This window comes from Dermochelys coriacea, chromosome 1 (assembly GCF_009764565.3).
Source record: "Dermochelys coriacea isolate rDerCor1 chromosome 1, rDerCor1.pri.v4, whole genome shotgun sequence".
Lineage (NCBI taxonomy): Eukaryota > Metazoa > Chordata > Testudines > Dermochelyidae > Dermochelys > Dermochelys coriacea.
Genome location: NC_050068.2, coordinates 140,954,655 through 140,968,379, shown reverse-complemented (window position 1 = coordinate 140,968,379; position 13,725 = coordinate 140,954,655). Strand labels below are relative to the sequence as shown.

General features: G+C 40.4%; 1 protein-coding gene across 9 annotated transcripts in view; it reads right to left on the bottom strand.

The window, feature by feature from the left end:
• CNKSR2 (connector enhancer of kinase suppressor of Ras 2) overlaps nucleotides 1–13,725 on the bottom strand; it is a 384,996-nt gene that overhangs the window by 284,385 nt on the left and 86,886 nt on the right. For all 9 annotated transcript variants that reach the window (XM_043504745.1, XM_043504743.1, XM_038375840.2 and 6 more), the window contains one exon: nucleotides 7,200–7,287. In XM_043504745.1, the coding sequence (XP_043360680.1) occupies nucleotides 7,200–7,287 (88 nt within the window). The remainder of the gene's footprint in view (nucleotides 1–7,199; nucleotides 7,288–13,725) is intronic.

Sequence of the window (13,725 nt, the reverse complement as noted above, 5' to 3'; positions counted from 1 at the left end):
TCTGTGATTGAATCCGTCACAATGAGATCAATCCTGAACCCAATGGAGTCAATGTGGGCTTTGTAATCATTTCAGTGGGAGCAGGATCAAGGCTTTCATACTTAAGGGTGAAGGTCAATAGGAGTAAGTATAACCTAATTTTAAATTGTCCCACTATATAGTACCTTTTGAGTGATGATCACAGTTATTTCTCTTATTACTGGCCTAACAATAAAGTTAACATTTTCCAGGATTTTTTTTTTTAAAGAGTGCCTCCAGTAGAGCTGTGGTAGCCTGCTAATAAAATAATATTAGCATTGTAATCATTTGTTCACACCAAAGTATAAATATTACAGCCTCCTCTCCTAGAAAAAAGTAAAGTTAGAAAAACACCCAATGCCAATGGACATGCTTTATCATAAATGGTGCTGTGAGAAAAATTGTTGCATCATGTCCTTTTGACTCTGCTTAGTAGTGAACACAGTCAAAGCTTCTTCAATGCAGCTGCAAAGTGATAATCTACTTTCTTAAGAAAATTACTTAAATCTCCTAGGGCCTACTTCCGGCACCTTTACTCATCCCAATTGGAACTTTACTCCACAAACTACATCACTGATCTCAACTGCATAGCTTGTGGAGTAAGATCCTTCTCTACATATGGGTGGCAGAACTGGACCCTGAAGAACTTCAAGACACAAAGCCTATATAGCCCTGTAATGGAAGTGGCAGAGAAGGATGTCTGAACTGCCACGATTTGCAATACCTCTGGAATCTAAAGTTTTTCTCTAGGTCTGAGATGTTTTTATGAAGATAGCCTTTGAAGTCTCCAGAGCTAATAGAAGAGTATCAGTAAAATTGACTTGCATTACAGCTCAGAAATCAGCTACTAGTTAGGACTTGTTTCAACTATGCCAGAGTTCCCAAGATGAAAGTTGGAAGATAAAGCTACTACTTAATAACATTAAAGTCCCAGCACAAAAAAAAATTAGGCCAAATAGTACAACAGCAGAAAAGTAGATGTTTAGTGTGAACACAGTTTTCTTCAGGTTACAACAATAGCCTGCAATGCTCTGAAGAAACTATTTGTCAATGGCAGATATCCATTTCTGCGGCAGACAAATACAGAACAGTTACTTGTAACTAAAATAGAAAATGAACTAGTTAATATAATGCTTAACATACTATATTGCATTATATATAAGGCTACGTTTATGTCACAGAGGTCATGGAAGTCACGGAATCGGAATCGGTGACTTTCAGAGACCTCTGTGACATTCTCTGCTTCAGCCCCAGGGGCTGTTGGACTCTGGAACTGGCAGCCAGTGGGGCCCTGGCAGGGTTCCAGCGACAGGCGACAGACTCCTGCGGGGGCCCTCCTCAGGGTTCCAGTGACGGATGACAGCCTCACACAGGGGGAAGGGGATGCATAAGGTGAGCAGCTGGGAGTGTCCCATTTTCTCTTTGGGAAGTACGGTCACCCTGGAGCTCCCAGCTGCTGTGGATGGAGCCCCCCCCCCCCCCCGGCACAGCTTCCAGCTGCCCTGGGCAAAGGGGGAACCCCACATCTCCCAGCCACCATGTTGTGGATAAGGAGAAACTATGGGGCCACAGCAGCAAAAGTCACAGACAGGTCAGAGCTTCTGTGAATTTTTGTTTATTGTCCATGACTTTTACTAAAAATAATCATGACAAAATCTCAGCCTTAATTATATACAATGGCTTATTTTAAGAACTCTGTATTACACCTCAAACACAAGTATGATGAATTTTCCTAAACTCCATACTTTCAAAACTGCCAATTTCTTCTTCATTATCCAGTTTGTACTGATAACAGAAAAATGTAATCCTCTTTATGCCAAACATTGCCTCTACAATTAACCTCAAACCAGCAAAATTATTTAAATATGCCAATTTAATTTTACCCACTTTAGCTAGAGAACAGCGTTTTTTGTTGATAATTCTGAAGACTTTCAGCTATAAGCGAGTGATACAAAAATTGTGTTTGAATCCTCATAGGCCTCATTCACTGCATGCTGAAGCTCAGTGTGCTATTTTTAAACTGTATATGAAATAGCTGACTGACAACAATTTACAAGACAGAACTTAAGCAAATGCACACTCTGTGTAGACATTTAAAAATGCCACTTGTCTATTTAAAAAGCCTCTTAATAGCTAAATTCAGGTACAGGACTTTTGTAAATTCACATAGAAGTATTTTAAATGCAGAAGAAAAGGGAATCGGAGATTAAAAAGCTGATGCAACATTTAGACATTCAGTTTGTAGCCCAAACAGTAGTACACTGGGGAATTTAACTGATTCAACTTGGAATACTTAAATACGGTTTACAATTCTGATCATCCATACTCAAGAAAAATGAATTTAAACTGAAACAGGTGCAGAGAAGATCTACTCGGAAGAGCATGGGAATGGAGGGCCCATTTTATGAGAGGAGACTGGAAGTGCTTGGCTTGTTAGTCTAGCAAAAACAAGCCTGGGAAGGAATACGATTGTTCTCCATAAATACAGTAGTTGGGTAAACACTAGTGAGAGTGAAGAGCTATTTATGCTGAAGGACAATGCTGGAACAAGAACAAGGGGGATATAAGCTTGCCGTAAACAAATTCAGACTGGAAATTAGAAGAAGGTTTCTAACCATAAGAGGGATGAGGTTCTGGAACAGTTTGCCAACAGGAACTGTGTGGGCAAACAATTTAGTTAGTTTTGAGAGAGCGCGCTAGACAAATTCGTGAGTTCAGCCATCTGATAGAATTACTTGTGATGGTGGTAGGCAGGGCTGAACAGCCCTGGGTCTCACTTCTGGTTTATGTCTTATGTTCCTAAAGCTCATGTTCCAGGGTTTCATTTGCTTCATCCAGCAAGAGTCAGGCAGAGATTCTCCCCACCTACGCCAATTATTCTGGGATATTTTTTAATTTCCTTTCTCTGAAGCTTGAGGGATGACCAAGGCTGGAGATGGAACACTGGGCAGGATGGGCCAGGGCTCTGAAGTGGCATAAACCGTTCTCTCTCTCAGATGCTAGTCTGGCTGGTTCTTGCTCATACGCTCAGGGTCCAACTGATCGCCACACATGGGGTCAGGCAGGAAATTTCCATGAGGCAGAGACTTCGGGGCGTTTTCACCTTCCTCGGTAGCATGTGGATGCAGCTCACCTGCCAGGATTATCTGGGTATATCTCACTTCATCATTTCTCTGCCATTGAGGGGGGCCTTGAGCAATGGTGCACCTCGATCCCTCCTATTCTCTACCTGCACATAATAGTCTAGTCTCCTGGGGGTCTCATTTACTTTGGTTTAATTGCCATTGTTGGATTTAGTGTGAGAGTGCTAGGTTGTGCTGGTGGCCTGTGATATACAGGAGGTCAGACTAGATGATCTAGTAGTCTCTTCTGGCCTTACTCTATGATCATATGAAACAAAAGATCAGTGAATAGATACTAAGTTACTGGGATGGAACATATGTGCTGTAAATAAAAATCAGAACAGATGAGTTTGGGACCAGCAATGGAATTTGTCATTGTCCCTGTCCTGACTAAAGTCCCAAGACAGTTTCAGCACATGTTAAGTGTCGTGCTGCAGCACTTTCTTGATTGGGGCTTAATGTTACCTTTGGGGTGGATGAGTCTTCTCTTTTGCTGTGGCAAGTGAATAAAATTTGCTGTTACTCCTGTAGGTGAATAACTCTCAAACCTCCCCAGTTTCAAAGGTTGAATGTTCTTTCCAAAAAATGTAAGGAACTGGCAGTAATGAGAAGGGCAATGAATTTGTGAGGAAATGATTGATACATTACAAGCTCCCCAGTTAGTTAAAAAAAAAATAATAGACCTGTGAAAAGAAATAGGAGGCATTTTCAGTCACATTAAGTGATAGACAACGACATAAAGCAAGGGTGTCAATAGATGGACCGCAGGCCAAATTCAGACCACCACACACTTTTGAACAGACCCTGAAATCTTTTTATTTACTTATTGTTATCATTATTATAATTTTTTATTATTTTCTCTGGAGTTTGGACCTTGACTATACCTTATCTAAGAAATATGGACCTTGACAAAAATATAATTGACTACTCCTGACCTACAGCCATGACTACAGATAGTGACAGGTGCAACTTTGGCAAGAGATGCCCACACAGCCATCCTCTGAGATATGCCCTTTTCCCAAAGCACAAGAAGGGCTCTAATAAGTTTTGTAGGACAAACACATACTTTAAAGCACAAAGAAACCAACTAGAGTGCTAGTTCTTCTCTTAGCCAAATGAAATGCAAACTCAATCAAATTCTGGAATTGTAAAATTATTGACTTTAAAAAAAGAAGTAGAAAGAATTTATTATACAACCAAGGCAAGACATATTTGTTGCACAAGATACAAATATAAGTCAAACCAAGCTGGACAAAAAGTTCATAGCAAAAGAATAAAGCCATTCAAATGGTTAGTTTTCACAATGGTGAAATCTCACAAAAGTTCTGTGCCCCGAACCAGCCAATTGACTGGCCCACCTCCCTCCCACCCATGCCTCAACACTCCATTTCTTGACAGCTGCCCTCTTCCTTCATTTTTGGTGAGCCACCAGACAGGGGCATTGCCCCTGTCTCGGTGCCTTCTGAGTGGTAAGGAAAGCCATCTGACCTCCCTCTCCCACAACTTCCCATATGGACATGAGAGAAAAACCAACCCCCTTCTACTGCAGAAGCCCTGCATTATTTTGAGTAAGTAGAGTCCAATAAGGCTTGGCACGGTAGTTAGGTATTCTCTGGCAATAGAAAATGAAGCCCATAGTTTCTATACGAGTTAGCAGTGTGTCCTTGTTGCCAAGAAGACTAATGACATATTGGGCTGCATTAGTAGGAGCGTTGCCAGCAGATCGAGGGAAGTGATTATTCCCCTCTATTCAGCACTGGTGAGGACACATCTGGAGTACTGCATCTAGTTTTGGGCCCCCCGCTACAGAAAAGATGTGGACAAATTGGAGAGAGTCCAGCGGAGGGCCAAGACAGTGATTAGAGTGCTGGGCACATAACTTACGGGGAAAGACTGAGGAAACTGGGCTTGTTTAGTCTGAGGAAGGGAAGAGTGAGGGGGGATTTGACAGCAGCCTTCAACTACCTGAAGGGGGGTTCCAAAGAAGATGGAGCTCGGCTGTTTTCAGTGATGGCAGATGACAGAACAAGGAGCAATGGTCTCAAATTGAAGTGGGAGAGGTGTAGGTTGGATATTAGGAAACACTATTTCACTAGGAGGGTGGTGAAGCACTGGAATGGGTTACATAGGGAGGTGGTGGAATCTCCATCCTTAGAACTTTTTAAGACTCAGCTTGACAAAGCCCTGGCTGGGATGATTTAGTTGGTGTTGGTCCTGCTTTGAGCAGGGGATTGGAGTAGATGACCTCCTGAGGTCTCTTCCAACCCTAATCTTCTATTATTCTATCCCTGGCCTTAGAGCACAGCCTACTGCAACAGGCAAGTCAGTCTCCCTCCCACTTTTTACTGGAAAGCAGTAGGAGAGGGGGGAAGAGAGAAACCAGGATGCCTCCCAACCTCCATTGAAAAATTGAACATTTTTGGTCAGTAGGAATCTTTTGAGTCTCTTGTCCCCACCAAAAAATAGACGATGGAAAGGGCAGTTAACTGGTACCCCTTAATCACCAGGAATAGGCCCAGGGAAGCAGCTACCAGCACTCCATCCTGAGAACACTAATAATAAATAGAATCAGTATGTGAGTGGGGGGTTAGTAGATATGGAGTAATTTTGGGGGCAGGAAAGATTAAAGTTTTGAGTGAGCTCTTGTGGTTTTCAGTTTGTTCAGCTCTAACTTCCAACACGCCTGAAGGTACAACTCCAGCCTTCAATAAAACCCTCAGACCCAAACTACAGGTTTGATTTTGTCAATACACCACTGCAAGCCGAATTCTACTGGGTTTGCACAGGTCAAATCAAAAAGCAAGGGGCACCACAGGTTCATAGAAATGAACAACAACTCACAAGGATTAAAGTATTCCTAAGCAAACAAAACCATCCTTTCATTTAAAAATAATCCATCCAAAATACAGAATTTATTATCTAATCCCTCATGCCATCTACTCTCCAGTCAGGAATCCTAACTAACAAATAAGCAGTCCTTCAGCTTTGCATTTTTAAGAAACAAAAATATCATGAGATAAAATAGGGTAGACTCTCTGGATAGCCTATAAAATTAATTCACTGTTGAATGGGAATTCACAACTGGCCCCTCAAAAATTAGATAAACAGGGGTATTAACTAAACCTAAATAATCAACAAGATTTAAAGGCAATTGATTACAGCCATGTTAATCATAGGGGCACTGGAAAACACCAGGACAGATCTTTGGGCTGTTTGAATCAAAGGTATATCACTCAGCTGAAGAGAACTACTTTAATTTCTAGCATTAATCCATCTAATGGAGTGGGTACAACATTGGTTTGGACTATAGCAAAAGTTGCTTTTCACTTTTACCTGAAGAAGGATAGCCAAGAGTGGGGACAGATCTACACTGCAGACACACAACGGTATTATTGTTCTATAGAACTTTTCATCAGTAAATCCCCCCCAAAATTATGGAAACTGGGGAAGCTTCTATATTATATACGTCCTCAGAATGCAAGCAATTTTCCCTTCTATTTTGGGGAAAGTGAAGTCAGACCTTTAAGCAAAAGACTAAGTAACTGCGTGTGGCTCTCTTGAAGACCAAATTTAAGAAAACTATTTAAGAAAATATACAACATTTTAGACAGATCAGAAAATATACACTATCTGCAGAAGATTCTAGGTATTGTGAATTGTGCAAAAAGGAAGGTGACTGCACAAATGCAGAGTAATACAAAGAAATCTTCTGAACTACTCCATTTAATGAAAAATAAGTGAGAAACTATTACAAGTAAAATAGAATATCAAATAGGAATTTTCAACTTGACAATTATATAGTCGAAGGAATTCAAAATAAAGCTCAGCATTGCAACACAGGAGAGAAGAACATGCATAGGACAGCCAAAATCAAAGTTATGCAGATATTGAAACAGACATTTCTAAAAAGTGTTTTACTAACAAACAGTTTTCCTTTTATGCTATAACTGGACACAGAAAAATGGGTGACATAAAATGATTCATTTTAGTGGCAAAGGGCCACTTACCATTAAATAGGCAACAATAAATTCAAATGAGAATAAGTGTATAGTCTCATACCTGTTGTACAATTGTTGTTAATTCCAGGCAGAGCTGTATGACATTATTTCTCGTTACTGAGTAATCTGTCACAGCAGCAAAAGGTGATCTAAAAAAAAGAAAAAGAAAGAATGTTCCTAGGGGAAGATGATTTTTTCCCCACTTCAGTGGCACATAATGCACTTTAAACACAGATTGCTTTAAAACTAATTCTTAACAGGACAGAATAATACAATGCTAACAATGGATTTTCAATATTTCTGATGTATGTACCAGAACATAGTTTTAGAAAATGGCTACTTCAACTCTCTTCTTTGCTTTTCAGGATTTTTTTAATCATTCTGAGAGAAGTTCTAATCATAGAGGCATCATCTCCTCAAAACCCTGTAGCTTTTCTGAAACTGCCTCCACTTTACCATACGAATCCTAGGTATACAGGGGCATATCTTTTGAGGTAGTCTAAGCGCACACTTACTGAGAAAAAAAAAGCTATTGTTTCCATCTGTTGTACAGCTGGTGCCCAGGTATGAATACAGTCATTAATGCATTTGGCTAATGTACTGAGTATCTTAGGGTCTGAACTAAAGCTCAGGGAAGTCAATAGAAATACTCTGGGTCAAGCCCTTAGGTCTGCTTCTAAAAAGGGCAAAACAGTCACAATCAGAATAGACTTTCTAAGAAGCAGAGGTAAAGGTTGATTTGGAGCCATGATTTTTCAATCTCAGGGGCTTTGTTTAAGAATTTTATAATATTACTGAAGATACATTTTCCAAGGACAGCAGTCCTCCCTTTTCACTATTGAAGAACTACGTTCAAATACAGACTTGGTCTCAAGTTATCTTAGTCTAGCACTTATGTCTCTTTTCCACTTTAAACAAACTATCATACTCTTTGGCAGGACTGGAAGTCTCTACAGGACAAGTCCAAGATTTTAACAGTAGGCATGTTGCTAATGAGGATTTAGGCACATTGAAGTTTTACATGGATGGTATCTGTCCACAATCAACTGGGAAGGAATGTTCAATGGACTGCCTGGGATGGATGCAGTGCTTGTAGGTATGTGGGCCATACACGCCCCCCCTTTGGGTCCATCACCTAACCACTGGCTGGGGATGGGTGAACGAGCTAACCAATTGGGTCTCATGGCCTCCACCACCTAGTTAAACTCCTGTAGGCTTTTCAAGCATGTCTTGCTCTGGCTAGCTTCTCCACTCTCCCTCCCCTTTGTTGCAATGTTCGTGCCATGTTTTTTAGGATGCTGCAGGTCTGACTGATCACTTGTTTCAGTATCAGGAAGGTTTTTTTCCCTTTGGACAAAACTAACAAGAGGTATGATGGAGTTTTTTGTCTTCCTTACAGCATCATGGAGGTACAGTTAGGTTATAACAATAAGACTTAATGTTTAATATTAGCTAAGTAAGAGTGTTTAACTTGTGGCCAGTGTCCACTGCAGGTAAAGGTTAAAAGGGACCAGCTCCAAGAAGTAAATATCATGCTTGTGGTCCTTTTGCCCATGGCAAACTTTCTAATATGCTGAGAGGTGTTCCATCCCAGCTCCGCCCCCATTCCACCCCTTCCCCAAATCCCCACCCCTACCCTTTTCCCCAAGGCCCCACTCTTACCCTGCCCTGCCCCCACACCACCTCCGCCCCAACTCTTCCTGTCCCATTCCACCCCTCCCCTGAGCATGCCCTGCCCTCACTCCTGCCCCTTTCCCCCAGCACCTCCTGCATGCCACAGAACAGCTGATCCGCAGCAGGTGGGAGGCGCTGGGGGAAGGTGGAGGTACTGACAGGGGGGCTAACCGCCATTTTTTTCCCCCATGAGTGCTCCAGCCCTGGAGCACCCATGGAGTTGGCATCTATGGTTTTGCCAATAGGAAAAAAGGAGACCTGAAGTCCTTGCAGACTGATATCCTCTTTTGGCAACTTCTATATCCCTCCATGTGGGAAAAGGTGGGGAGGATTCAGAAGTGAGCTGAATCCAAGGGGTGGGCCTAGGTGGGTCTACATCGAGTTACTGGTTGTTTAGTGGGACTCCTGAACACTGCCATGGATAAATGCCTATTATATGGGAGCGGGAAGTGCTTCCCTCCAATATGAACAACAATACTTCCTGCTGCTTAAAATCCATCCTTTGTGTGTTGCTCATTTACCTGCATGTCCCAATCAGTTAAATCTCTCTCTCTCACACACACACACACACACACACACACACACAACACTGAAAGAACAAGTATAGAAAACACATGATGCTTTGATATAAAGGTATTATTGCTACTCATTTGAGATAAGCTCAATAAGCTTTGAGATTACATCATGTAAGTAATGCAGCCACCCCAAATGAATATCAATAAAAGCTTTATATTATGTCATCATGTATCTTCTGTATGCCACATACTTTACAGGAAATGTTTAAAGAGTTTTACCATTTTTGTTGATATTTTTCATACTGTAAAGCCAGCCAAAGTCCAGTAACCATGAGTTCAGTAATAAAAAGCTCTGTAGACAAGAGTAATCATAACTAGTACATTTTAGATAGTTCTTATAGGTTTCTACAATAGTTTCTCCATGTTCTGTAATACTGCAATTTTTAAGTCAGCTATCCTAGAACTTTCTTAAGAACTAGTGGTGTTTCCCCAACAGAAAAACGGAATCTCCTCCCCTTTCTAATGGTTTAAAACTCCCATTCTAGCCCTCATAGGTCACAAGATACAATTTTTCAGAATTGAATATGTACCTCAATTTGATGTAATTCTGGGGGAGGAAATTCCATATATTAGATGGAAGAAGGTAATATTCCTCTGGCAGCGTGTTCTTTTTATAATGGAAGTATGGCTGGTAGAAGCTGTGCAGAGGCTAGGAAAACTAGAAGCAGTCCTGAAAGTGAGGGATTAGTGGACAGAGTGCAGGTCAGGAGTTCAAGGGTGCTTGACAAAAGCAACTTGTCAAATGCTACAATCACTATTTACATGCAGCTTTTATATATACACACACTACAACAACATGTGTACAGTATACAAAGTCTACCTACACACACACACACACACCCCTACCTACCTTAACCAAATTACAGTAAAAACATGAACTTATTATATGTTTGAAACCTGAATTAACTCTTCAGTTATGAACTATAATCTCTTAAAACAAGACTATTGTTTGTTTTATTGTTTCAGAAATATTTGTATTTATTTTTCATTCACAATTGCCACTGTTAAGATGAGACAAGCCTTCTAAAGCAATGATTTAAAAAGATGATACCCATTTATGAACTCTCACCATTATTTAGAACGAATGAGTTCAAGCCACAAATGGAATTATTTTACTTTATGTTTGGATGTTATTACAATTTGATCTTCAAATTACACAGCTGGAATCTATTTGATGGCTCAAAGCCTCTAGCATTTTTCCAAACAAAATTCTATGGTAGGCTTTTGGTTCTAATGCAGCATGATCTCTCATACTTTTACTATTCGTTAGATTACACAGTTCATAAAGACAACAATGAAGCCTTTATTAGCATTGTTCTTAATGAAGAACATTGAAAATACCCAAATAAATTGGGTTTAACTCAAATTAAAGAACAAAAAATGGCATATGGACTGCAAATGTAACTTAACAAAAACAAATGGAACATAAAAACAAAAATGAGAAAATGGACACTGAAAATACAAAGTGAAACTAGTAACAATAGTAAGGGTAAGTGAATTTTGCGGCAGGGGAGGCAGGAAACTAGTAAGGAATTGTCTCATTCCAGCAGCTAAAATCAACAACAAATGGTGAGAAACAAGGTGGGTGAGACTAATCTCATTTTCAAACATTGAGTTTCAATGAGACTTCCACTCCTATATCAATTCTGAAAATTTCATCTAGGATGTTTAGTATAGGATCACTGGCCAAATTCCATGATGGACACAATTTGAAGCCTGTTTGACACACAAAATCCTGTTTTCATTAATAAAATGTCCACCTTGACAGTAAGGCGTGTAACATTGTTTTACATTATATTAAAATTATCAATTTATTTCCAGACAGGACAGACCGAACCTAAATAGAAGCACATAACTGTTACATCTTGATAACCTTGTGTATTGATTATCACAACAACCTCCTCACATGCATGATAATGCCATTTGAATCCACCAAAAATGCAACAGGTAAAAAGGCATTCCACAGCCAGTCAGAACACATCCTCCCCACTTCTTTTAAGTCCCCAGCCAACTGTATAAAGTTTCAACTTCTGCCCTCTTCCTTCAAAAGCAAACTACTCTACATTCCTCTGACCTACCACTCTCAGCTAGCATCTAAGACCCTGATCCAGGAAAGCACTTAAGTATCTATCATGCATTCCTACAACTACAGTACCCACCTGCTGAAGTGAAGAAACAGATTGACAGAGCCAGAAGAGTACCCAGAAGTCACCTACTACAGGACAGGCCCAACAAAGAAAACAACAGAACGCCACTAGCCATCACCTTCAGCCCCCAACTAAAACCTCTCCAACGCATCATCAAGGATCTACAACCTATCCTGAAGGACGACCCATCATTCTCACAGATCTTGGGAGACAGGCCAGTCCTTGCTTACAGACAGCCCCCCAATCTGAAGCAAATACTCACCAGCAACCACACACCACACAGCAGAACCACCAACCTAGGAACCTATCCTTGCATCAAAGCCCGTTGCCAACTCTGTCCACGTATCTATTCAGGGGACACCATCATAGGGCCTAATCACATCAGCCACACTATCAGAGGCTCGTTCACCTGCGCATCTACCAATGTGATATATGCCATCATGTGCCAGCAATGCCCCTCTGCCATGTACATTGGTCAAACTGGACAGTCTCTACATAAAAGAATAAATGGACACAAATCAGACGTCAAGAATTATAACATTCAAAAACCAGTCAGAGAACACTTCAATCTCTCTGGTCACTCGATTACAGACCCAAGAGTGGCTATCCTTCAACAAAAAAGCTTCAAAAACAGACTCCAACGAGAGACTGCTGAATTGGAATTAATTTGCAAACTGGATACAATTAACTTAGGCTTGAATAGAGACTGGGAATGGATGAGTCATTACACAAAGTAAAACTATTTCCCCTTGTTATTTCTCCCCCCTACCCCACCCCCCACTCTTCCTCAGATATTCTTGTTAACTGCTGGAAATAGTCTACCTTGCTTGTCACCATGAAAGGTTTTCCTCCTCCCCCTCCCCCCCCCGCTGCTGGTGATGGCTTATCTTAAGTGATCACTCTCCTTACAGTGTGTATGATAAATCCATTGTTTCATGTTCTCTGTGTGCGTATATCAATCTCCCCTCTGTTTTTTCCACCAAATGCATCCGATGAAGTGAGTTGTAGCTCACGAAAGCTTATGCTCTAATAAATTTGTTAGTCTCTAAGGTGCCACAAGTACTCCTTTTCTTTTTGCGAATACAGACTAACACGGCTGCTACTCTGAAATCTGTCACTTAAGTATGTACATAATTTCAAGGATGTGACTAGTCTGACTTGTCACATCTTTAAAGTTATACACATGCTTAAATGCTGTACTGGATTGGGGCCCTGTTACATTCGCTCACTTCCAGAAGTGACATCAGCCTTAATGCCCCATTTACCCACCTCTCCCATAGCCATCCCTACAACTTTTTCCATGTTTGTCTCTATATGTGCGGAATACCATCTCTTTCCCAGTCTTTCATAAGGTTATGCTTTGTCCATTCAAAACCTTTCTGAAGATTCCCTTCCTCTGCAACATCCACAAAAAATGAGGCAATTATGCAAGAAGTGCTATAAAGCCTATTGATTCCCTCCCACGGGCCTCCCCAGCATTTCCTATCTACTCTCTCTGTCAGACTTTTTAGAGTAATAGTTCTTTCCAACTGCTGTTTGACAAAGTCAATAAAAACAAGAGCCATAGAAGGTTTTTTTTTTTAATTGGGACTTTCATTAAATCACTAATGATATCACAGCCTTTTAGGAATTTTAGAAAGTGGATAAGTTCACTATTAAATTCACACTGCAGAATTGGGAGAAGAATCAGCTAAAAGAATGCCTCTTAATTAACAATGGTTTAGTCTCATGTTACTGTTCTGTATGTTATAGATTATTCTTCTCAACAGCCATACATAACCAATGTTTGCAAACAAATGAAAATTATAGTTCAAGAAAACATTAAAAAACTAAAAGACAGAACACTAAAAGAACAATGGTTCCTTTGTATCCATGAGGATGCATAAACTTGGTACTTCCACACCATACATCTTTCAATATCATAAATCAGACACATCCACATTTATCCTCCACCTTCTGTTTGATTTGACTTGGTCAAGACAAAGTATTGGTAACCCCTACTCCGAGCTGTTGTTTTGAAAATGAAAGTGTGTGTAAATAAATGCATCACTTAACACAATTTGTATTTGTATGACCTAAATGTCTTACTAACAAAAACGTTAACGAATGCAGTAACTAAGTTCCACTACTGACAATAGAAACGAGCACTTTTATAAGAGTAGAAGTAACGTGATGCCTAGAGTTAACCTCA